This window comes from Drosophila biarmipes, chromosome 3R (assembly GCF_025231255.1).
Source record: "Drosophila biarmipes strain raj3 chromosome 3R, RU_DBia_V1.1, whole genome shotgun sequence".
NCBI classification, from domain to species: domain Eukaryota; kingdom Metazoa; phylum Arthropoda; class Insecta; order Diptera; family Drosophilidae; genus Drosophila; species Drosophila biarmipes.
In genome coordinates, this window is record NC_066616.1 from 2496571 (window position 1) to 2519878 (window position 23308).

The following is a 23308-nucleotide window of genomic DNA, read 5'->3' on the forward strand; positions in this document are numbered from 1 at the left end:
AGAAGTTTTTATACCCTAGCATGGAATTCAGGGTTATTTTTAATCCTTAATTCCGTAAATAAACGAATTAAAACATTTTGTTTTATTTTATCATTAGTTATTCCATAGTTCCTATGACAGCTTTATGATACAGTCGTCCGGTATTTTTTTTAAGCAGAAGCTAATATATCAAAACACAGGTAAAATTTAATTTTTTGTAGTTTTTTTTTAATTGTTTTTAACATTTCTATTTCCGGCACGTTCCTGCTTATACTACCAGCAAAGAAAATTAAACTTTTGGAAGGTTTCAATCCGGTCGCTTTAAAACTAAGAGTCTAGTTAGGCTATGGCTAGATTATACTAGATTTATACTTTATATAGTCGGAAACGTCTCCTTCATGCGTTACAAACTTTTGACTGAAATCAATACGCCGCACGCCTAGCCGACCGACGCTTACTTCCCTGGGTCGAGCGACGTAATAAATATAGTTCAAAGAATCAAATTAGAATCTAATTCTTTGGTAGATTACATTAATTAATTGTTACCAATACCCTTCAAGAGAGGCAGGGAGTACGATTTTTGATTCTGATAATTGGCTAAAGTCAATAATGTGGTTTCCAGAAATTTGGAAAATAGATCGGCTATTGCCTCATCAAGTCTTGCAGAAATCTTTTGAAAAGATAGCGATGAAGGAATATTTCTAAATTCATGCTTAGTGCTAAAAATACTTTACAAAATTTTGGGCTTCGAGAGAATAAGACTATCAAACGATTTGAATAGCTTTTATAATAGAGATAGTTGGGCATGGTAAAACTAGTCCGAACATTCAAGTATATTGAACAAACCGGTATCTTTGTAAATTCTATAAACTCTTGGGAGTGTCAGCTCCTTAGCATCAGATCATAGGATTATTAATATTTTGGGGTGAATAGAGATTATGAGTGTCGAGTTTATTTGGCTGTGTTAATGGGTGCTGTTTGTTTTTTAAATTCTCGTTTCCAGTAACGCCGATTGATTATAGGCACTTGTATGCTAGTAACCAGTTTTGGTTGCGTTCTTAGCTCATTCAACGTGTACTTTACCGAGTTCTGTGGAACCCCGCAAATGGTGTAAATGTAAACATAAAGGAATATATTACAAAGTAGGTTTCAATTTATTTTGCTTTTAAAATTAGGTAACAATATATAAAAAATTTTCTTTCTTTCTGAAATATTTTATTTTATTTTTCAAAGAGAACATGCTTACATATTCAAGCCAAAATTCTGCACAATTTAGCTATTTACTAATACAATGAATATATAACAAGCTTATAATTTTACCAATACCCTATCATATAGCTGAAATTATGAAAGCACTGCTTATTATTCCTTATGTTTCAGAGACAGGTGCTAATTATATTATACGTTTCATCTTCTTTAAAAGTCTGTCTTCATTACCAAAATAAAATGTTGTACTATAACGAACAGTCGTCGGCCAGCTCATTTCGTCTAAACCAGTTTTAAAGGCTTCAAGTATTGGGGCTACGCAATGTAATGGCAATTTGTTGATTTTCTCTTTCAAAAAATGAATTCAGATCGGTTTCCCCCACTCCACGATTTAAGAAATGCGTTTACAATTGCACCAGTATAAAAATTGTTCAAAAGTAATTAAAGTATTTTAACAAATGTAATGTTAATACGTAATTATAATTAAAAAATTCTAACAGACTACAGTTTCAGTTAAAGAAATATGTTTTGTCCTCTCAGCAACTTCTGAGGTACGCCGCCACAAAATATTAAAGAGGTAGAAAGTTCGCTTGGCTGGCTTTAGTATTCAGTTGGAACTTAGCAATGCAAACTCTGTCCACATTTGGAATTTATAACAAGTTCGTTTTACATTATAAGGAACCAAAAAAAAGTTTTGCATACGTTTGAGCTTAAAAGAACAACCCAAAATACAAATGACTTTATTTATTTCGGTCCAAGGAACCAACGAGACACTTGAACCGTATAAAACTAAAGTATACTTAAATAATTATAAGTCTTTTATATAAGCTGACAAACCCTTGTGAATTTAACGTGTAAATTATAGTTTTATTTTTAAAATGTTTTGCCTTGACTATCAAATATACAATATCAACATTTATTAGAAATTAGAAATTCTTCTAAAGACACCCTTTTTTGCGCGGACTCAAAGAATAAAGAAACCCATTCGGCGGACTTGATAACTGATAACATGACCATCAAATTATAATTGTTAATTGTTAAATTATATTGTAAATTTGTAAACTCGTTTAAAAATTTTAACTGATATGTAATTGTTTCATCAATACATATCGATCGACCATAATCAAAGTGTGCCGTGCCCACTCTACTGCCCACTAACCGCCCAAAACTGTGGTCACCACAATTGTCACGCTAGAAAATTTTTTTTGCTAAAATTTATTTGTCTCATCAATACATATCGATTGATCGAAAAAAATGGCGATTTACAATATTTCTTTGCTGCTTGTATATCTCCATTTTCATTTTGCGCTGAAAAACGGGTATCTGATAGTCTTCCTTATTTTTTATTCATTCTACGAAATTATTATGTAAGAAGAGAAATGTGGGTTTTTGATTTTTTTTTTGGAAGTGTATGTAACCGTTTAAAAAGACACCAGAAATAAGGCTTTTAATTTTCGTTGATTTTGGGCTTTGATAAAAAAAAAGAATTTCGACACATGCTAAAATATAAGTAAACTAAAAGTATCTCAACCCTTTGTATCTTTTAGTTTCTGTCGGACAGAGCTACAACAAATCGGATTGTGGTTCTGATAAATAATTTAAATACTTTATAAAACTCATGTTACATGTTTCTAGCCCTAGCTTTACAAGTAACGGATATAAAAATGTATATTTAATACATAAGAACACTATTCTGCAAATCATTTTCGTCACAAAAATTTATATAAGAACTTTTATTTGTTGAAGGTACGATCGATATTTTTATAATCGGCGATACACACTTCGTTAGTTGCGAAGACCGTTGTTGTCGTTATTGTTGGAATTGGCGTGGTATAAAAAATTAATCAGGTTATAGTGCTCGATGTTGTTGAGCTGTGAGTTGATAGAGGTAGTATAGTTCAACACTGCGGGCTTAAAATATTAGTATTAATAGAAAATTAATATATACAGAAAAAAGATGACTTTTTAAATTCTGTTTTTGGTCTATTTATTTAAAATTGTATATTTTTTAGACAAGCAAACAAATCATAATCTGAGCACTAGGAATCGCAATTCCTCTTTTAACTGGAATATAGTATGAGATCTATAAATGGATTGTGGATTGGCTTATTATTTGCGACATCGTATTCTTTTATGTCCTGCAATGGCCACGGGAGATTAATTGAGCCACCAAGTAGAGCTTCCGCTTGGCGATTTGGATTTCCAACCCCCCCAGACTACAACGATCATGAACTTTACTGTGGTGGGTTTACCCGGCAATGGAAAGTAAACGGTGGTAAGTGTGGAGAGTGCGGAGACGCGTGGGATGTTCCGGAACCACGGCCCCATGAATCTGGTGGCCAATGGGGACAAGGCTTAATAGTACGGAGTTATTTGCCTGGATCCAAAATAAAGATCCTTGTCGAATTAACTGCTAGTCATATGGGGTAAGCATATAACTATATACTTCCAGAAAAAATATGACAAAAATACAATTACAGATATTTTGAGTTTCGGATTTGCCCAAATCAAAGTGCTAAGCAGTTTTGCTTCGATCAAAATGTGTTGCTGATACTTGAAGGCTATCCTTCTCATCCAATTCCAACTGACCTAAACATTCGCTTTTATCCCCGAAATGGAAGTCGCATATATGAAATTCAGGCGCAATTACCTGGTAAACATTTTCGAAAGAAAAGTGTTGTATAAGCTAACTGTTACGTATTACAGATCTTACGTGTGACCAGTGTGTTTTGCAATGGCGTTATGTTGCTGGCAATAATTGGGGCATTTGCAGCGATGGAAATGGAGCTGTTGGGTGTGGCCCACAAGAGGAATTTCGTTCTTGCTCGGATATTGCCCTCACTAATGAGACGAGGACTTATGTTAAACACAGTCGTCCCTCATATCCGACACCTACACAGCCTACACAAATGCTTACAACCACGGATACAAATTCAGTAACAAGGCATAGTGAAACTCTTAAGTATACTATAATTATTTTCCTCGTGTTGATACTTATAGTATTTACTTTTTCCGTAGTAATATGGTACATATTGAATTATAACAAAAAAGTATGTTCCAACAAATGTATTATTAGTCTTAAAAATAACATGTTTTCTTGTAATTCTATCAAGGAAAACATTCTTGGGTGTAACTTACTTAAAACGCCATGCAGGGTAGGCGACAATAAATTAGAAAACCCACCCATACCCCCACCAAGAACTAAAAGGCTAGATAAAGTAATGAAAATTCCAGAAAATTCAACAAACAAAGCCTAGAACGTGTAAATTTGTCAACATATTGTGAATCTTAATTTATTGAACCTTTATTACAGTATGGACACCATTTATTTATGTTCTTTATCAAGACTTATGTTTCCTTTAATTTAAAACTCTAAGTTTATAGAGGCCTTGAAGCACTTCCTAATGTTCCATTGAGTAACAATATTTATAATTTGGAAAAAATAAAAGAAATGTAAAAAATATATATGGAAAACTAAAAACAAGGAAGATCTATAGTCGACTATCAGATACCCGTTACTCAGCTTAAGAGAGCAAAAGGGGAATAGAGATTTATAAGCAGTAAAGCGGTATATTAGGGCGCCACCTACCGACTATTTCAGTAGATGTTATGTGGGCGGCAGAAAGATTCAAGCGTTTATAGCGTTTGTGTGCGGTAGAGTGGGCTTGGTACCAATTTCTTAGGTCAGTCTATAAGTATTGATGAGACAAACACATTTCAGTTATAATTTTGTTTCTATCATAAAAACTATAGGCGCTACAGATTTTCGCGGATTGTGGGCGTTTGTATGCCAAGTCTGACTCATCTAGCTCTTATAGTTTCATACGGACAAACAGATAGACGGACATGGCTAGTGATCCTGATCAAGAATATATATACATTATGGGGTCGGAAACGCTTCCCTTTACCTGTTACATACTTTACGACGAATACCCTTTTACTCTACAAGTAACGGGTATAATTAAATTAAATATAAAAAGCAAGTGAGTCGTTGGCAACGACAATGACGTACACAAATTTTATAGTTGCAAAGCAGCTGAAAGCAATACATTTCAGTTAAATTTGTTTCTAGCAATAAAACTAAAGCGGCACAGCAGTTTGGCCGGACAAAATTTACCTCACTGATAGTTCGGAAATATATGTTCATTGAAACAAAAAAAAAACTAGCAAGGAAGTTAGCTTCGGAAAGCCAAAGTTTGTACACCCTTCCAGTTATAAGAAACAATTAACGTTAGTAACACCATGTTAAATTTTTAAGGATTGCCGCTAGCTTCAGTTATATTAAAAAATATTATTTCATTATTTTTCCGATCGTTTCTTTGACAGCTATATGTTAGAGTCGTCCGATTTTTATTAAATTTTTTCGAAAGTCCTAAAAATAAAAAATAAAATTCCCAATATTATAAGATTTTATGTCAAAAAACTCCGAAGCTATAGAAATGATTTTTTTATGAAGTGACGTTCCTAAAAACGATATCGGTTGTCACCGCACAGCTTTCAAATATTGTGTGTCGGACATTAATTACTATAAGAACATGCCGCCGGGCCAGTGCGTCGTCGACTACGTGAGGCGCACCTTGGGAGACCATGACCGAGTTTTATGTTTGTTTATGACTAATGTCCTTCATATTTTCTTTTTGCAACAAAAGTGGCATTGACGTGGGAAATAAAATTGTGCCTTCGTAGAAATTTATCATTTGTCGCCTCAAAACTAGGTAGCTATTGATTAAATGAAATGCTTAGAAATAGCCACAATTCTTACCGTTTTGAAGTTTGTAATAAGTCAGTTCTATTTTGATTTTTTTTCTCGCAGTATGTATTTAAATCAGCTGCTATTTATGACCCATCAATGCTAAGTTCGTTAAAGGCATCTTCTCTTCATCGAGAGAAAGCTTATTCTGCCGATTGATGTCTTCTATATCAAACTATTTATCATTTACCACAATTTAATCTTTTGCTGGCCATAAAAGGGCTTCGATCATAAAATATTTTCTAAGTCTTCTTCCTAAAAAGTCCTGATGGGTTTCTTTAAGAAACGAGCATATATGTACATACATAAGTTTATACCCTAGAAATATAAAAAAAAAAAACAAGTAAGTAAATTCTAGCACAGTTCTTTGCCCACTTCCTATATCATTGTGCAAGAAACACCAAACCATTTCCTGGTCAAAATATTTTGCGCCAAAGCAACTCCATCATCATTTCTGAATTTCTAACAAACTGTTTCCCCGCCTCCATTATGGACGACAAATGTAAGAGCGCTGAGCTTTGCCCCACCTGCGTCTCTAATACCACAAAATGTTTATAGTTGACCAATAGGTCCTTTTAATGATTCCAGATCCAAAGTTTTTATCCTTATGAGAAATATATACATACATAGGCCAACCATTTTTGCATGCTCCTACTTGAATAATTGATTGGCGCCGCGTTTTTGACGAATCTTGCACCTCTTTTCCTTGTGGGATGATTTAAGACTACTCCTCCTATTGCAGCAAAGCTTACTTTTTGCAGTTTTGGTACCTGGCTTTTAGCCGTTGTCAGGTGCCGTAGTGTCCGTCTTGAGAGAACACGGTATCTGCCAAATTATTTCTTGTGGAATGTGCAGCTCCTGGCTGGTGGTGCGCGCCCACTGGGGTGGTGAGGTGCGGCGAGGAACCCGCTGTTTTTAGCGTTTAGAGAAGCTTGCATGTAATTAAATGAATGAATGCTCGAAAGAGCAAGCGGCATTTGCCGAGCCGATATCTTTTATTCTCGGAATATTTCGGCTGTTACCGCCGATCGTTGGGGCATCAGTTTTGGGTCGAAAACAAATAGAATGAAATAGACAATTAGCAATTGATAAATTCCAATAAGAAAGCAAAGAAAAAAGTCGAAATGTAGTCGATTACGGTACATTTGCCCCAACGACTTCGCTTGAGTGTGCGTTCCGCAAGCGTCGTCGCGCAGCTTAGCGCCGTGCCGCTACGCACCGCATCAGCCCATTGTGCGCAAACCTTCATTATGCACTAACTCCACAAATAATCAAAAAATAAATTTTTATGCAAAAATTATAAATGATTCTAATTCATTGAATCGTCTCTGTAGTTGATTGATAACCGTGCTGGTCGATGAGCGTCTTTGAAGGCCGCTTGCTATCTTTAAATACTTTCTGATATTTCTCTACCAACTACTTTAATGCTGTTAGTCTCGAGGCGTACTCTTCCCCAGTAGGTGAAGAGGGTGGAAAAAGCAGTCTAAACCTGGCACTGCATCGCGACGCTAACGGAGCTTCGTTATTCTTTTGATTGCTTGTTATACATAAACCGCTCAAAAACCACAAATAAATAACTAAACTATATTGTCTAATTTCAAGGTGTTTTGCACGACTGAAAGAACCCCTTAATTCTATGAACCCGAGCAGCGGCATCTTAACACCGCTTGCTGGACTTCTTAGTCTAGGTCGCAAAATGGTTGGCAGAGATCGTTCAAGGAGTTTAGCTTTCCAGAATCCTTGCAATAATTTATTTTGAGGTGTTGGATTTGTGCTTGTAACTCATTTTGGTTATCTAGCAGTCTTGTGTAACCAAACCGAAGAGTCCTGGGAAGCCGGATGACACTGTGAGTCCTTCGGAAAGTCACTTCGGCGACTCTTCTTGAAGTGTCTTCGGCGACACTTTTCGGACGATAGTTTTCATCTTCTAGAAGTCACTTAGAAGTGACTTGCGCGATAAAAAATGCTTGCAGGGAATAATTTCTGAGCTAAGCAACGAATGTACTTGTCGGCGTAAAAAAAGGAAGAAGGGACATACTTTATGTAAAGTACTACTATGATTAAATCGGACAATTAATATCAACAGTTCAATGTACTATGAACTATTTTATATACAAACTGTTTTAAATTAACATAATACTATTTATATTGTATGATTAACTACAAAACTAACTTACAAGATAAGGTCGGTATACGCTAATGCTATGAAGTATACTTAATTCGTTAATTATCATATAAAGTCAGTACGAAATAAATATTTTGTACATTGAAGCTAGTCGTCTTTTAAAATTAGCTTAGGCCCTTAAAGGGTGTATTTCAGCAGCGTGAGCTTTCGAAAACAAACACATGCTTGCATGTTACCAATCTCTTCAGTTCTGCAGTCTCGTCGCCGCAACATGTCCGAGCGCAAAAAGCTGTTTTGTTTTTGTATGTATGTATGCTGCTGCCGACGTCAGCAGAGAATTCGGAGCAGCGTAGAAGATTTCCGCCGAAAGCATTTCGGCAAGAAAGAGAGGCAGATCCTCGGATATTACCCTCTCTTTCTGTGTCTTATAATCTGCCTGCCCTCGGCTCTCAGAGAGCAACATTCGGTCGGTGCTCTCTTTTTCGTCTCTCCGTTATGTTTAGAAAAAAACCAAAAGAAGAAGAAGACCTGGTGCATTCTGTTTGAGTTATGAAAAGAAGAGCAGCGGCTGTTTAAATTGTGCGCTGCAACACATTTAAATTTATTAAAAAAACTGATATTTTTTGAAAATAAATCAAGTCAGGTATGTGCTTCCTTAAGTTGAAGATTTTGTGCGTTGATTCACGTTTAAATAATGTTCTTTCTTTGAAATTTTTATAGGTTTATAACATAACCCAAAAAATGCTGGTTCCGTTTTCCGAAAGTGGCGTGAGGAAATCCCTCAAAGGGGTTTAAACAGATTGAAAAGGTAAATGTACAAGTATACAAGTAAAACACATTTTTTTAAGCACATGCCCTTATTTTTTCAGCAGCGTTGGACAGGGATTCTGAGGACCCGGACCGAAAAGCGATGTTAAATATTAAGAACAAATTATTAAAAAAAACATAGACTTGCAAATAATAATTGTAATTCTACAGAAAATTTAAATAATACAATTGAAATAAAATATAGCTAAAAGTAAATTAATATGTATTTATTTTTAATTCAATAATAATAAATTAGCGAATTTTCGACGGGATTTCCCAGGCACGTTTCCCTTTCAAGGGAATTCTCGAATTTTCGACGGGATTTCCCTGGGACGTTTGCCTTGCACGGGAAAGTGCATGCAAAAATTAGTATTAGAAACACGCGAAATCCTGAGAGACTTCAAAAAAATTTCCTGTACATTTTCCCCTAGGAAAAAACGGACACTCCCTCGGAATTCCGCGACGTTTTCCCCGGGAAACTTTTATTTTGAAACTGAAGGGTTAATATAAACGGGGTGCCACGCCAACTTTAACGCCCACAATCCGTGAAAATCTGTAAAGCCTATAGTTTTTATAATAGAAAAAAATTATGCAATGCCCACTCTAACGCCCAAAAACGGTTTAAAAGGTGGGCTTACCGCCCACATAACATATACCTAAATAGCGGGAGGTATTATTATATGTATATCTCCATTTCCCATTTTGCTTCCTTAATCTGATAACAGGTTCGCCCATGACAAAAAAATTAAAATTGGAGAATTCTTTCGTTGCATTTATTAAAAAATATATTTAAAAAAATGTGTTTATTGGATGGATTTTTATTTATCATATATGTATATCTATTACAATAAATGTTGAAATTTATAGTAAATATATGGAAATATTTAATTCAAATATTTGTTTATCTTCGGGAATCATCATTCAAGCAGTGTAAACATCCGTTCCGAATCCATTTGCTAACATTTGCTGATCAATCCAATCTCGTGCCCCAGCTATATTGGCATAAGCCGCTGGCACTTCATCATTACAACCGATTCCCCAAGCAACTATACCACTTTGGTGATATCGGTTTTCTGATGAAGTCCCGATTGGACACGCTAATGGAGCTCCACCGTCGCCTTGGCAGGTATCAATGTCACGCTGCCCACCTGCGCATATGAACGACCTATCCAATGAAAACTTGGGTCCAAGCCTAGTACTTCTAAGCCGCGATTGGCAAACATTAAATGCGACAATAGGTAAGGGCACACGTTTCATAATGACACTATATTTTCCAAAAGAACCAAAAACATCCTTTCCCCAGCCTGTTGAAAAACATGTGGTAGAGGGTTCTGGAATAACATCTTGCTTTGGTAAGCATATGACATTAATGTGGTCATCCACAATAAGCTGCTCACTTAAAACTATTAGGGCAAAATCATTAGCTATGTTTCGCCTTTTGTATTGTGGATGCTTAATAACCGTTTGCACAGTTCTTTCTTGATAGGGTAGACGCTCTTTCGTCGTTTGTGTATCCCACTCTCCTGCACGGACAATAAATGTTCCTGGTTCATGCGTTTCAACACAGTGTACCGCGGTCAAAACCACCTGTTGATGTATGAGAGATCCAGCGCAGAAATAGCTTAAGTTTCCGGAGTGCAATAAAGCTACTGTCCATGGAAACTCGCCAAATCCAGCTTCATTTTGCGTCGCCCCAGAAAGAGCAAAATCTAATCCACCTGTGTTGCGAACACCGCAGCCTCGTGGTCGGTTTGGTCTTTGATTCAAAGGTGTGGGATTTAAGGTTACATTAAGCGTCTTATTATCCGCACAACACACGTCTACAGATGCAGGACATATCGGATCATCGGCATTAAATCGAATATCAATTACACCAAATCCATCAAATGACCCATCCTCAGTCACGCTATTGGTGGATGGGTCGCACATATAATAAGGTACGCAATTGCATGCTGTAGTTTTGCCACTAATTGAGTTGAAGTTTTTCTGTCCACTTATGTCATCTAGAGGTTCAGGTGTAACCACTAATCCAATTCCACTGATTTGTGGACCAAGACTGTTACTTTTAGTGTTAAATATTTCTTCAATGTTTTTCTGAGCGTTTAAGTTCTGTTGAGGAGCAGGTGCGGAAGGAACTACGGTTAAAATCGCAAGCAAGGCGGTCAAGGTACTTTTGTAGCCAGTCATCTTAGTCTGCAAAAAAAAGATGGATTTTTATTTCTTGAAATTTGTTTTTGGCTTACTTAACTAGCAGTAAAAAATGTAATACTTTAGGAACTGCAAATAAAAAAAGAGTGAACAGGTGAGTGTGTTAAGATCAGTACTACGTATCTACAGAATTAAAAGAACTACAATTATGGTCCAATCGCACACTATAAAAAATAAGAGGATTGAATACCAAGATTCAATGTGTTTGGGAGAAAGAGCGGTAGAGGTGTAGAATTGAAAATTCCGTAAATCAGGTTGTGCTTAGCCATCGCATTCGACTTTTTCTTCCTGCTGATAAAATGAGTGCCACCTTATTTGTTAAGTCCAGACGCTTTATTTTAAACAAGATTCGGGGTATATTTTCAAAAGGAAAATTTTGTCATTTTTTATATTCGTTACTTGTAAAGTAAAAGCAAGATAGTGTATTCGACGACCCAACACATCACTCCCTATATTATGATGAAGATCCTTAGCAGAGTCAATCTAGCTACATATGTCCGTATGAACGCTGAGATTTTAGAAATTATAAGAGCTAGAATGTTGGTACTCCCTCCCTCACAACGCAAGTTTGTTTTAGCAGGGAGCCACACCCAATCTAACGCCCAAAAACGCATATAACGCTAAAACACATCATGCGCACATATTTTTTATTATTTTGTAAGAGAAGACGTTGTAGTCGATTGCCTCATATATGTATAAAGTATCCGTTACTAAGCTAGGAGGAGTGATGGAATATATTACGATATGAAAAAATTATATCATCGGTGCCTTTAAACATATAACCTCCTACGCTTTTAAATAACATTTTTAAATTGTTTTTTAATTTTGAATTAAATTTAATCAAAATCGGACGAATATATATGTATATAGCTGCCATAGAAACAATCGGAAAATTAGTCGAAAATATGAAAAATTATATCTTTGGTGTTTTAAACATACCTCCTACGCTTGGAAAAACATTTTTTAATTAGTTCTGAATTTCGAATTTAATTTTATCAAAATCGAACGACTGCATCATATAGCTAACATAGGATCGATCGCAAAGTAATATGAAACAAATTATAGTTTCAGTGTTTTATCTCCTTACGTTGAATTCAATGTAATAAAAATCGGACGACTTTACCATATAGCTGTCAAAGAAACGGTCAAAGATATAATGAAATAAATATTTTTTTAAATATAACTGAAGATAGCAACAATCCTTAAACATTTAATCGTTGATTATTTCTTGTTTTTAATAAGTAGATTGTGTTTGTATAGAGGGTTTTATGTGGTGTGTGTTCTTTAGCTAGCGAACATGGCTAGATCGACTCAGATGGTGATCGACATAAATATATATGTATATATACTAAATATAATTTAATTTTTTGGCACGCCCACACTAAGCACTGAAGCACCTGCATACTTTTGCATGGAAAGAAAATAGTAACTGAAATGTATTGGTCTTATCAATACCTATCGATTAAGTTTTAAAACATTTTGCCACGTCTACTTCAACGCCCACTTTAACGGCGTCCACAGTTTTAATAGTAGAAAAAAATGTAAACTGAATTCTATTAGCCTCATCAATACCTACCAATTGACTTAAACAGTTTAGCACGCCCTCTCTAACGCCCACAAATGGCCAAAACACTTAAATCTTTCTGCCGCCCCCATTACCATCTATTGAAATAGCAGGCAGGTGCGCTTTACAATATCGCTTTGCTGCTTATATATCTCCATTTTCTTTAGCTCCCTTAAGCTGAGTGGTAGTCGAGCCACTCGACTATAGCGATCTTTCTTGTTTAAACTTCCTCAGGCGGAAAAAATGAAACATCACCTTTACGGAAATCTGTCCTTTCTTTGCGATATTATTTTTTATTTTTTTATCGTTCGATAGTTCTGAATTGATATCGTTTTCTTATTTTGTGCTGTGGGCAAAAAGTGAAAACCAAAACTTGGACTTCGCTGGCAATTCGGAAAAGTTTTTTTTTTCTTGAGCTGGCCGTACTATTTGTGAGATATTGAGCCACGCCAACAACTCGAGCAAAACTGTGGCGCCTACTGATTTTATACCAAATAATAATCTTCATAATAGCTCATATTAAAATTAAAAAAAAAACAAATCCTAAATTTTTTTAAATTTAATTCGATTTTATTGTCTTCAAAAGTATATTTTTTAAGACTTGAGCCTTAAGAGATCTAAATACAAAAGCAATGAATGTTAATCGGATACAGGTAAAGATATAGATTTTCGAACAGAGCAACCTATTGAATTGTAACGTTTTTTGCTAATTTTTTTAGGCAAATCAAAAATGTTTCCCAACAAATGGTATTCAATTTGTAAAAGAACGGTCTGTATATTTGCTTGATCATCATCACTGGCCGTATCCGTCTGTCCGTTTATACGCAAACTGATTTCACACTTTAGAAGCTATCGGTGTAAAACCTTCCCATTTTTAGGAACGAGTCGGATGGGCCAACTACAAAATAAAACTCCCATAGTAAATAAAATAAAATTTTTATTGTATTTTAATTAAATAAAAAAATAACTTTGGCGTGTTTAAACATATTAATTTATACTTTTGGGAATATTCATCTTGTATAAATTTATATTTTCGAATTTTTTTTTTTTTAAATCGTTCGACTAAACAATATTTAATAATAGGAACGATCGAATTATTAATGTCCAAATAATGAAAAATCAGTTATATTTAGTTTTCGGCCAACATATACAATGAGAAATTAAAATAGGATTAATTATTTATTATTAATTTTCTAAAAAACGCAAAGCTCTTGACCTACAAATATCCCACGGGAACGACCGACAAGGGTATTGAAACTTCGACATGCCGAACTTAGTTTTCTTTTTTTTCTCTAAACTACTTAAAATTTTAATTTTTTTTAAAAATGTTGATTTAGCTCATTTTTTTTGTAAATATTTAATCACGCTCACTCTTACTGCTAGCTTATAGCCATAAGAATCTAATGAGTGTGAGCGAGGGGGACTGTTAAATTACGCATCAACACAAACGTCATAGAAAATCATAGAAATTCAATTTCTTAAAAACAAAATATTTCTCCAACTTGTAAAAAAAAGCCGATTGTAGGTGACAAACAGGGCAATGGTAACAACTTTTTTTTACTTTTTATTTGCTTTTATAATTAAAAAATTAAAAATGTATTTGTTTTAATGTATCTATATAAAACATATTATAAATTCTATCTTAATTGTAGACTTTTCAATCTGATATTATGGTCAGATCGTACCGAGTATTACACCAATCGAAAAACTAAACCAAACGAAACAAAACTTTGAAAATATCAATTTTTGGGGAAAAAAGTGAAAGTGTAACAGTAAAAATTTATTAAATTGGAGCTGCTGGATACGCTGGAATAAATGTCCCCGGATTTCAACATAGTTTTATTCTTTCTTTCTTTTTTTATTTTTATTGAGAATACGCGTCAAATGACACCTACTTCGTTGAAATTCGATGTCCAGTTCAAAAGTAATTTCAAAAACAATATTTTCTTCCCAACATGAAAATGTTTGTCCCTTTGCATGTGGGTTTGTATGCATCCCAACTTCGTTTTAGGGTTTTGGCAAACCTATGGGTGTATAAAGTATCTCGATATAGAAAACTTTTCTTCTGCTACCGTCAAAAAAACCCGCGTATTCCGGAAAAAAAATTTAAAAAAAATAAATGCCTATAGCTTATAAACATCTAAAAAGTATGAAGCTATCAACTCGTTAGTCTTTGAAAAGGTTATTTAATATGCTTATTACGCTGCCTATACTGAAATTCCTTAAATACAATACCTTTAAAGTTACAGATAAAATTTTTTTTGTCAATTTTCACCTGGTTTCTCAAAATTGAATCAAACGATTTCTTTTTTAATTTGAAATTATATCGCCATTGAAATTCCTCAGCTTTGATATATAAAACGTTTTGCCAACAAAAATAGTAAGATTCCGTTTCATTTCAATTTACTACCGTATATGTTTGCCGAAAAGGAAACTTAGCGGTATTAGTAAAATTTTGACATTACACATTACTATACATTATACATTATTTTGATTTTTCCTGTAACATAAATTCGACTTTTGGGAAGGTTTCATCCTGAAAGCTTTAAAACTGAAACTAGTTTGGTAGAGACGGACAGACGGATTTGGCTAGATCGACTCGTCTTGTGATGCTAATCAAGAATAAATATGCTTTATGGGTTCGGAAACGTCTCCTTCACTGCGTTGCACAAATTCGAATGAAGTTATTATTATGCGATGAAAATTATTACGATGAAGTTATTATTATGCGATGGTATAACAAAAACTTCTGATATAAAAAAAAAAACACCTCTTAAAGAGGTATAGGGTCGTGGAGATCGCGCAGCATCAACATACAAAAGTTCTGATATCTCGTTTTTTTTAACAAATAATGCTTGTTAAGTCGATTCAATAAAAACACTTTCCAAAATGTTCTCATTCGGCACGCTTCAATAAAATATTCCTTTGCGAGAACCTGAAATACATATGTACATAATTTATAGAGTCCGAAACTATTCCTTCTATTTCTTACTTACTTTTCGTATAAGGGGTATAAAAACTAAGTCATTCTAATGAGTACAACTGGGGATATAGATTTTCAAGCTAAATAACTTTTTACAATTCGGTAAATTTTGAAATTTTAAAAAAATTGAATTTTAAAATATTATTGTTTTGACCAAATCCTGATAGACGCGTTTACTTGCTAACCAAGTAGTATAAGAAACAAAAGTTTCAGTAAAATTGAAAGTGAAAAAAGATATTTTTTACGAATTTTGTTTGGTTTGTAAAAGAAAACGAATATTAATATTAATCAGCCAGATACAAATCTAAAAAAACTCAAACTTAGACAAATATTATTGGCCCAAATCCTAATATAAACTCGTATATTCAGTTTCAGTACTATCAAAAGAAAGAAAGTTAACTTTGGCAAGCCGAAGTTTGTTGTTATAAAAAATAATCAATGTTAGTAACACCATTTTAAATTTTAACGAATTTTTGCTTGCTTCAATCTTATTAAAAAAATTTGTCCTACTCAACCCCCAACCACGTCAAGGTAAGAAACCACAAGAAAGATATTAATATCATTGTTATTATATAATATATATTATATATAAAATGTATAAATATAATATTCTATGTATATAAAATTGTTTAAAATAAATTTTATTAAATAAATTAAGAATACCATAAAAATACATATAGTCAATTAGATGTATACAATTAAAATAAATAAAAAAAATTAGTATGAGTTAATAAGTCAAAAAACACTGAAGCTATAAATTCTTTCATAGTATTTTCCCACCATTTTTCTGATTGTTTTTATGGCAGCTATATTATATAGTCGTCCAATTTTGATAAAATTAAATTCGAAATTCAGAACTAATTGAAATATGTTATTTGCAAGCGTAGAAGATAATATGTTAAAGAAGGAAGAAGTCGAGTGCCTCGACAATTAGATACCCGTTACCTAGCTTAAGGGAGCAAAAGGGGAATGGAAGAACATAAGCAGCAAAGCGATATTTTAGGGCACTACCATCTAACTATTTCGGTACATGTTATGTGACGGATTTAAGCGCTTGAACGGTTTGTGGGCGTTAGAGTGGGGGTGGTATATTTTTAGGTCAATCGGTATGATAAAAGAAACATATTTCAGTTAAAATTTTGTTTCTATCATAAAAACTGTAGGCGCTACAGGTTTTCGCGGATTGTGGGCGTTATAGTGGGGGTGGCACCAAACTTGCACTGCGCAGGAAGCCAAGGAATCTGCAAGCCAAGTTTGTTTCAGCTCTTATAGTTTTGGAGATCTCAGCGTTCATACGGAATGACAGACAGACGGACAGACGGACATGGCTAGATCGACTCGGTCACCGGTGATCAAGAATATATATACTTTATAGGGTCGGAAACGCTTCCTTCTACCGAATCTAGTAACCCTCTTCGAGTAACGGGTATAAAAACACCAAAGATATAATTTTGTTAAATTTACTTTTCCGATTACTCCTATGAAGCTATAAAATATACTTGTCCGATCCCGCTGATTTCGACTTATATACTACCTGCCAAAGGCATAAAACTTTTGGAAATATTTCGGACCGATTGCTCTAAAACTAAGAGACAAATTTGCTCTGCAATGGTATCAAAACAGGAACACAAAATATTTTTGTAAACAAAGAACGGCCCGTATGTTCTTATAACAAAAACATTCACAAACAATATGAAAGAAAAACGCTATAGTCGAATGTCTCAAACGTCAGAAAGGAGTATCATCTAAAAAGTGGAAAAGGAAGTCGGAGGTATACAAGCAGCAAAGACAGATTGTAAAGCGTTACTTACGCAAAATTTTAATTTTAGCGTTATGGGCATTTTATTGGGCGTTGCAAACTTGTATCAGTTTAATCTATGTGTATTGACAAGAATAATACTTTTAATTTTGTTTCTTTAGCATACAAATTTTAGTCGCCATAGTTTTGTTAGGTTTTGTGGGCGTTGGAGTGGGCGTGATAAACATTTTTCAGGTCAAACGATATGTATTGACGAAATCAATATATATTTGCCGATAAAAATAGCGTCGAATGCGTCTCCTTTTTAAAAAGTTCTGACTGAAATAATCTGCGAAATATCAAAATCGGCATTATTTTATTCTTGTTTTAAGCGGCTACGCTTAAGATATATAGGTCCGGCGACAGAGAAACGCCTTCTTAACGGCCTATCAAAATTTTAAACAAAATTGTACTCTCAACACGGCTCAAAAATGTTATTTCTGGAAGTGGTTCTACCGGAACTACATAAACACAAATGCACCCGTTTAATAGCTTTCTGTATATACGTATGTTCATATAAAAATTAACTTTTGGTAGCGATACTGTCTCCATATGTAGATGTGTTTGGTCATTATTCACTTGTTGTTATACAATTTTTTTTTTTTTAATATTTATTAGGTGCAAAATTTAATAAAATTGAATTTTAACAATTACTATATATAAAAATGTGTGGTTTTCCTTTAGTTGCTCTAAACACGAATAAAGCTTCTTGACTACTGCCGTCGAGAGCTTAAACCGAATATGACATGTAAATATTGAGAAAGTTTACATACATATACACAGATGTACAAACGAGCTCAAAGCTTGAAGCAATAGTCAAGGTTAAATTGGCATTTCAGTAATAAAGTGATAAGAACCGAGCCCCAAGTTCATAGTATATGTCGACATGTGTATTGAATACGTTTCTTTAAAAAGGCCATCTGAAAACAAGAAAGAAGGTCAGTTTCGGCAAAGCGAAGTTCACACACCCTTGCCGCTGAAACCATACCACAACTTATCGAGTAAAAATGTATACTGCATTCGGGGAAAGTATGTTACTTGTAGAAGGAAGCGTATACGACCCCAAAAAGTATATATATTATTGATCAGCATCACTAGCCGAGCCGATCTAGCCATGCTCGTCAGTCCGTGTGAACGCTGGGAGCTTTAAAACTATAAGAGCTAAAGAGTTGAGATTTCAGACTTAGACTTTTTATTTTCGTAGGTATCGAAGGTCTGTTATGCGACACAGCCACGCCCGTTCAAACGCACACATCTAGCATACTGAAATCATGGTATAATATAATGAAATCATGGGTAGGTGGTGTATTACAATCCCGCTTTACTGCTTGTGTATTGGGAGCTTCCTTTGCAACCCTTAGTTGGGTAATGGTTATCTGATATTCGAGGCACTCTAGTATAGAGCAATAGTATGTCAGCTATACTGTTTTTTCTAGTATTTTAAATTTGTTGTACCCTTTTAAGCGTATTATGATTTCAAACAGAAGTTTGCAACGCAGTGAATTAGATATTTCTGGCCTCATAAAGTATATTTAAAGTAATATATTTCATTTTTTATGAGCATCCCTAGGCGAGTCGATCTAGCCATGTCCGTCTGTCCGTCCCCGTCTGACCGTCCGTTTCTATCCGGAGGTAACTTTCCCAAAAGTCTTCTTTCTTTTCCAGGTAGTAAAAAATTCGATTTAAATTTATCAAATAGAAACAACTGTATAATAGTGGTGCCATACGAACGATCTGAAAATTGATAAGAAAATAAAGCTATCGGGCTGAAACTTTCCCAAAAGTGGTTTTCTTTTGCAGGCTGTATAAAGGTTGAAACCCGCTTGATCGGACTACTTTATCTTATTGCTCCCATTGAAATTATCGTTAAAATTTTTGTTTTTAATCAATTTTTGTTGTTTCTTAATATACAAACACCTAGGCTTGGAAATAACATTTTTTAATTAGTTCTAAATTTTACATTTTATTTTTATCAAAATCGATCTACTATATCATCTAGCTGCCACAGGAAGGATTGGAAAATTGGTTGGAAAATAATATGAAACAAATAAAAGCTTGGGTGTTTTTTGACATATTATATACTACTATTGGAAATATACATTTTTGTATTTTTAAGAATTTCGAATAAAATTTAATAAAAATCAGACGACTCAACATCAAAGAAACTGTCAAAGAAATACAAAAATAATATTTTTTTTATAGCACTGAAGTAAGCAATAAGTCTTAAAAATGTTAGATGGTGCAACTAATATTTATTATTTCTTATAACTACAATGGTATCTAACATATGGCTTGTCGAACCTAACTTCCTTTCATGTTTCAATATATTTTCTTTTATTCCAGGAAAATAATTTTTTACAACAAAGAATATTTTTTTCTCTTGTTTTATCGTTCCTTTAACAGCATTTTTTCATAGTAGTTCCATTTGCTAACAATTTTATTTGTAATTTAAATTTTACAAGCGTATATACATCGCGATAAATAATGACTTTTGAAGAAGTGTCATGCATATAAATTTAAAACTGCCAGTATAGTTAAAGTAAGATGGTTATATTGAAAAAGGGTATATATCTACTTTAGCCTCCCTTTTATTTTTGGCTTTACAAACCGGTTATAAATGCATTTGCAAAAATATTGTATATTCTGCTTTTAACAGGGGAAACACAAGTTTGATTATCTGGGTATTCAAGACCCACAACCAACAAAAAATTTGATATCAACCATTGTGACGAAAATATAATATACAAACTACTAAATAAATACATTTTCTTAATTATTTAATACGGTTGGGCCTTGTTGTACGATGTAAAAAAACGTATTTAGGCCTCGATAGGGGCTGTTTCGGAATGATATCATGTTAAATGTAAAAATGTTAAAACCAAATTTTCAAAAACAAAGACAAACATTTTGGGGTCCTTTGGAAATAATATTTTTCGTCACTTTGTTTGTAGATTTGTATTGTATGACTATTCACCATAATATGCAGTATGCCGTTGTCAAGCAGCGATAGTTGTTCAGAACTGGTCAAAGCTGCCATTTTGATATGCTTAACCCAGGAGACAAAGTGTATATTGAACTTGGGTAAATGTATATATACATATAATTAAATATAAAGAAGTTTAAGAGAGTGCGAATCCAAAATTTTTAATGCTAAAAAAACTTAAGCCCTAATTTATTGTTCCCATCAATACAAAATTTTAAATTATACGCTCTTAAAATGGTTTAATGCTCAGGCTGTTTAGATGTCTTAACAAGTAAGGCTTATCTAAACAAGTCTGAACTAGAAAGGAATTCAACTTTGTACACCCTTGCAGTTATACAAATAATCAACTTAAGTAACGTTAGTAGCTTCAGTGATATTACATAAAAGAATTATTTCATTATGTCTCTTACCGTTTCTTTGACAGCTATGTGATTTGATTTCATTCTTTTTATACCCTTGCAGAGAGTATAATAATTTCAGTCAGAAGTTTGAAACGCAGTGAAGGAGACGTTTCCGTCCCCATAAAGTATATATATTCTTGATCAGCGTCACAAGACGAGTCGATCTAGCCATGTCCGTCTGTCCGTCTGTCCGTCCGTCTGTCCGTCTGACGGGCGGAGATATACATTTCTACGCAAACTAGTCTCTCAGTTTTAACGCTATCGAGCTGGAACTTTCCCAAAAGTCTTCTTTCTATTGCAGGTAGTATATAAGTCGGAACCAGCCAGATCGGACAACTATAACTTATAGCTCCCATTGGAACTATCGGAGAAAAAATTTAAAAAAATTATATCTTTGGTGTTTTTTAACATATACCTTTCCACGCTTGGATTTAACATTTTTATTATTAGGTTTGAATTTTGAATTAAATTTTATCAAAATCGAACGACTATATCATATAGCCCCCATAGGAACAATCGGAAAATTAGTGGTAAAATAATATTGAAAAATTATATCTCCGGTGTTTTTTTAACTTACAACCTCCTACGCTTGGATATAACATTTTTTATTTGGTTTTGAGTTTCGAATTAAATTTTATAAAAATCGGACGACTATATCATATATCCCCCATAGGAACAATCGGAAAATAAGTGGTAAAATAATATTGATAAATCGGGGTTTTTAACTTATAACCTCCTACGCTTGGAAATAACATTTTTTATTTGGTTTTGAGTTTTTTTTTTAACAGTTTTTTAACTTTGAACACCAAAGATATATTTTTGTCATATTATTTTACCACTAATTTTCCGATCGTTTCTTTGGCAGATATATGATATAGTCGTCCGATTTTAAAAATATTTAAAAATTCAGATTAATTAAAAAATGCTATTTCTAAGCTTAGAAGGTTATATGTTAAAAAAACACCTAATATATAATTTTTTTAAAATTTTTTTCCTCGATAGTTCCTATGGGAGCTATAAGATATAGTTGTCTGATCCGGCTAGTTCCTAATTATAGAAAGAAGACTTTTGGGAAAGTTTCAACCCGATAGCTATAAAACTGAGAGACGGCCAGACTGACAGACGGACATGGCTAGATCGACTCGTCTAGTGACGCTGATCAAGAATATATATAACAAAAACGTATCCTTCACTGCGTTGCAAACTTCTGACTGAAATTATTATACCCTCTGCATGGGTATAAAAATTATATCTTTCGTTTTTTTCAACATATAACCTTCTAAGCTTGGAAATAACATTTATTATATTTTTAGGAATTACGAATTCAATTTAATAAAAATCGGACTACTCTAACATATAGATGTCACAAAAATGCTCTAAAAAAAGATTAAATAATTTTTTGTTTAATATCACTGAAGTCAGCCACAATCCTTAAAAATTTGACATGGTGTTTCTTTAACTGCAAGGGTATACAAAGTTTAGCTTGCCGAAGTTAACTTCCTTTCTTGTTATAGTTGTTTTATAGCCAAACTAGCTAGTTTTTCCAAAAATGGTAGAACTAAAAATTCTTATATTAAGCTGTTTAACAACATTTAAAATTCCCAGGTCCCTTAATCACAGTTTGTATACGCACAAAAAAGGTTCAATGCTCAGACAATGGTCTGAATTGGTAATGGGGCCATCTTGTGGCCATATTTATCCCCACCGGCCCCAAGAGATCACATTTTCACTTTTACACTTTCGTTACTCTTTCTCCCAAACTAATTGATTTTATCTAAGTCTTGGTATGCACTCCTCTTTGTTTTTGCAATACTTTTCGATTGATGTATCACTCGTAACCACCGGACGATTACTGTAGACTTAATTTCTTTGTGTATACGAGTATATAGTAGTCGCCTCGCCAACCTTTCTGGTGCCGTCCACAGTGATATAGTAATGTGGGCGGCAAACAGACTTAAGCTTTTTTCCATTTGTGGTCGTGGCAAACTTTTTTTAAGTCAATTGGTAGGTATTGATTAGGCTTTTATATTTCAGTAAAAACAAGGAAGAACGATATTGTCGAGTGCCTCGACTATCAGATACCCGATTACCAGATACCAGGTGTTCGCGGTTTGTGGCCGTTAAAGTGGGAGTTGCACCCCTTTGAAACAAACTTGCGCTGCTTAGGAAGCCCAGGAATCTGCATGCCAAGTATGAATATTCTACATCTTATAGTTTCCGAGAGTTTCCTCAGCGTTCATACGGACGGACAGCGTTCATACGGACATGGTTAGATCGACTCGGCTAGTGATCCTGATCAAGAATAAATATATTTTATGTGGTCGGAAACGCTTCTTTTTACCTGTTACATACTTTCTGACGAATCTAGTATGCTCTTTTACTCTAAAAGTAACGGGTATAAAAATTGTGGCCCCACAGTTTTAAGCGGTTTGTGGGTGTTCGAGTGGGCGTGGCCAAATGTTTTGCCTCAAATGATAGGTATTGACGAGAGCACCACATTTTAG

At 34.1% G+C, this 23308-nt stretch overlaps 3 protein-coding genes and 1 long non-coding RNA gene across 15 annotated transcripts in view; 3 read left to right on the top strand and 1 right to left on the bottom strand.

The window, feature by feature from the left end:
• The first annotated feature begins 1060 nt into the window (after positions 1-1060).
• On the top strand, positions 1061-7969 carry LOC108030488 (uncharacterized). Of its 4 annotated transcripts, none has more exons than XM_017103373.3 (4): positions 1061-1121; positions 3198-3611; positions 3666-3838; positions 3892-7969. In XM_017103373.3, exons 2-4 carry the CDS (start codon positions 3262-3264, stop codon positions 4440-4442), a joined length of 1074 nt encoding a protein of 357 aa, XP_016958862.1. In that variant the 5' UTR covers positions 1061-1121; positions 3198-3261; the 3' UTR covers positions 4443-7969. The 4 variants fall into 4 exon arrangements, with proteins under 4 accessions (XP_016958862.1, XP_016958860.1, XP_043948662.1 ...); XM_017103371.3 differs by lacking the exon at positions 1061-1121 and adding an exon at positions 1687-1979; XM_044092727.2 differs by lacking the exon at positions 1061-1121 and adding an exon at positions 1687-1966.
• Positions 7970-8104: 135 nt separating this feature from the next.
• LOC127011611 (uncharacterized) lies at positions 8105-9623 on the top strand. Its single transcript, XR_007764747.1, has 3 exons — positions 8105-8703; positions 8781-8868; positions 8933-9623. It is a non-coding gene; the product is annotated as an uncharacterized LOC127011611 (long non-coding RNA).
• Positions 9619-22725, bottom strand: LOC108030487 (phenoloxidase-activating factor 2). Of its 8 annotated transcripts, none has more exons than XM_044092723.2 (2): positions 22618-22725; positions 9619-11060 (listed from the first exon to the last, which is right to left on the bottom strand). In XM_044092723.2, exon 2 carries the CDS (start codon positions 11052-11054, stop codon positions 9789-9791), a length of 1266 nt encoding a protein of 421 aa, XP_043948658.1. In that variant the 5' UTR covers positions 11055-11060; positions 22618-22725; the 3' UTR covers positions 9619-9788. The 8 variants fall into 8 exon arrangements, 6 of the variants coding, with proteins under 6 accessions (XP_043948658.1, XP_043948659.1, XP_050745352.1 ...); XM_044092724.2 differs by lacking the exon at positions 22618-22725 and adding an exon at positions 22541-22559; XM_050889395.1 differs by lacking the exon at positions 22618-22725 and adding an exon at positions 20814-20889.
• Positions 18344-23308, top strand: part of LOC108036876 (uncharacterized) — a 103242-nt gene continuing 98277 nt past the window's right edge. The window contains exon 1 of one of the 2 annotated variants that reach the window (XM_050889348.1): positions 18344-18358. The gene's annotated coding sequence lies outside the window, so the exon portion shown is untranslated. Of the gene's footprint in view, positions 18359-18608; positions 18717-23308 lie in introns of those variants that run through there. The other variant, XM_044092717.2, reaches the window with a different exon arrangement.

Excerpts from the sequence above, each read along its gene's own strand:
- LOC108030488 (XM_017103373.3), top strand. The coding sequence starts at position 3,262 with ATGAGATCTATAAATGGATTGTGGATTGGCTTATTATTTGCGACATCG. Across the intron at positions 3,612-3,665 it reads TTAACTGCTAGTCATATGGG|ATATTTTGAGTTTCGGATTT; the intron begins GTAAGCATATAA and ends ATACAATTACAG. Across the intron at positions 3,839-3,891 it reads AATTCAGGCGCAATTACCTG|ATCTTACGTGTGACCAGTGT; the intron begins GTAAACATTTTC and ends TACGTATTACAG.
- LOC108030487 (XM_050889395.1), bottom strand. The coding sequence starts at position 20,846 with ATGAAATCAAATCACATAGCTGTCAAAGAAACG. Across the intron at positions 11,061-20,813 it reads ACATAGCTGTCAAAGAAACG|ACTAAGATGACTGGCTACAA; the intron begins GTAAGAGACATA and ends TTTTTTTTGCAG.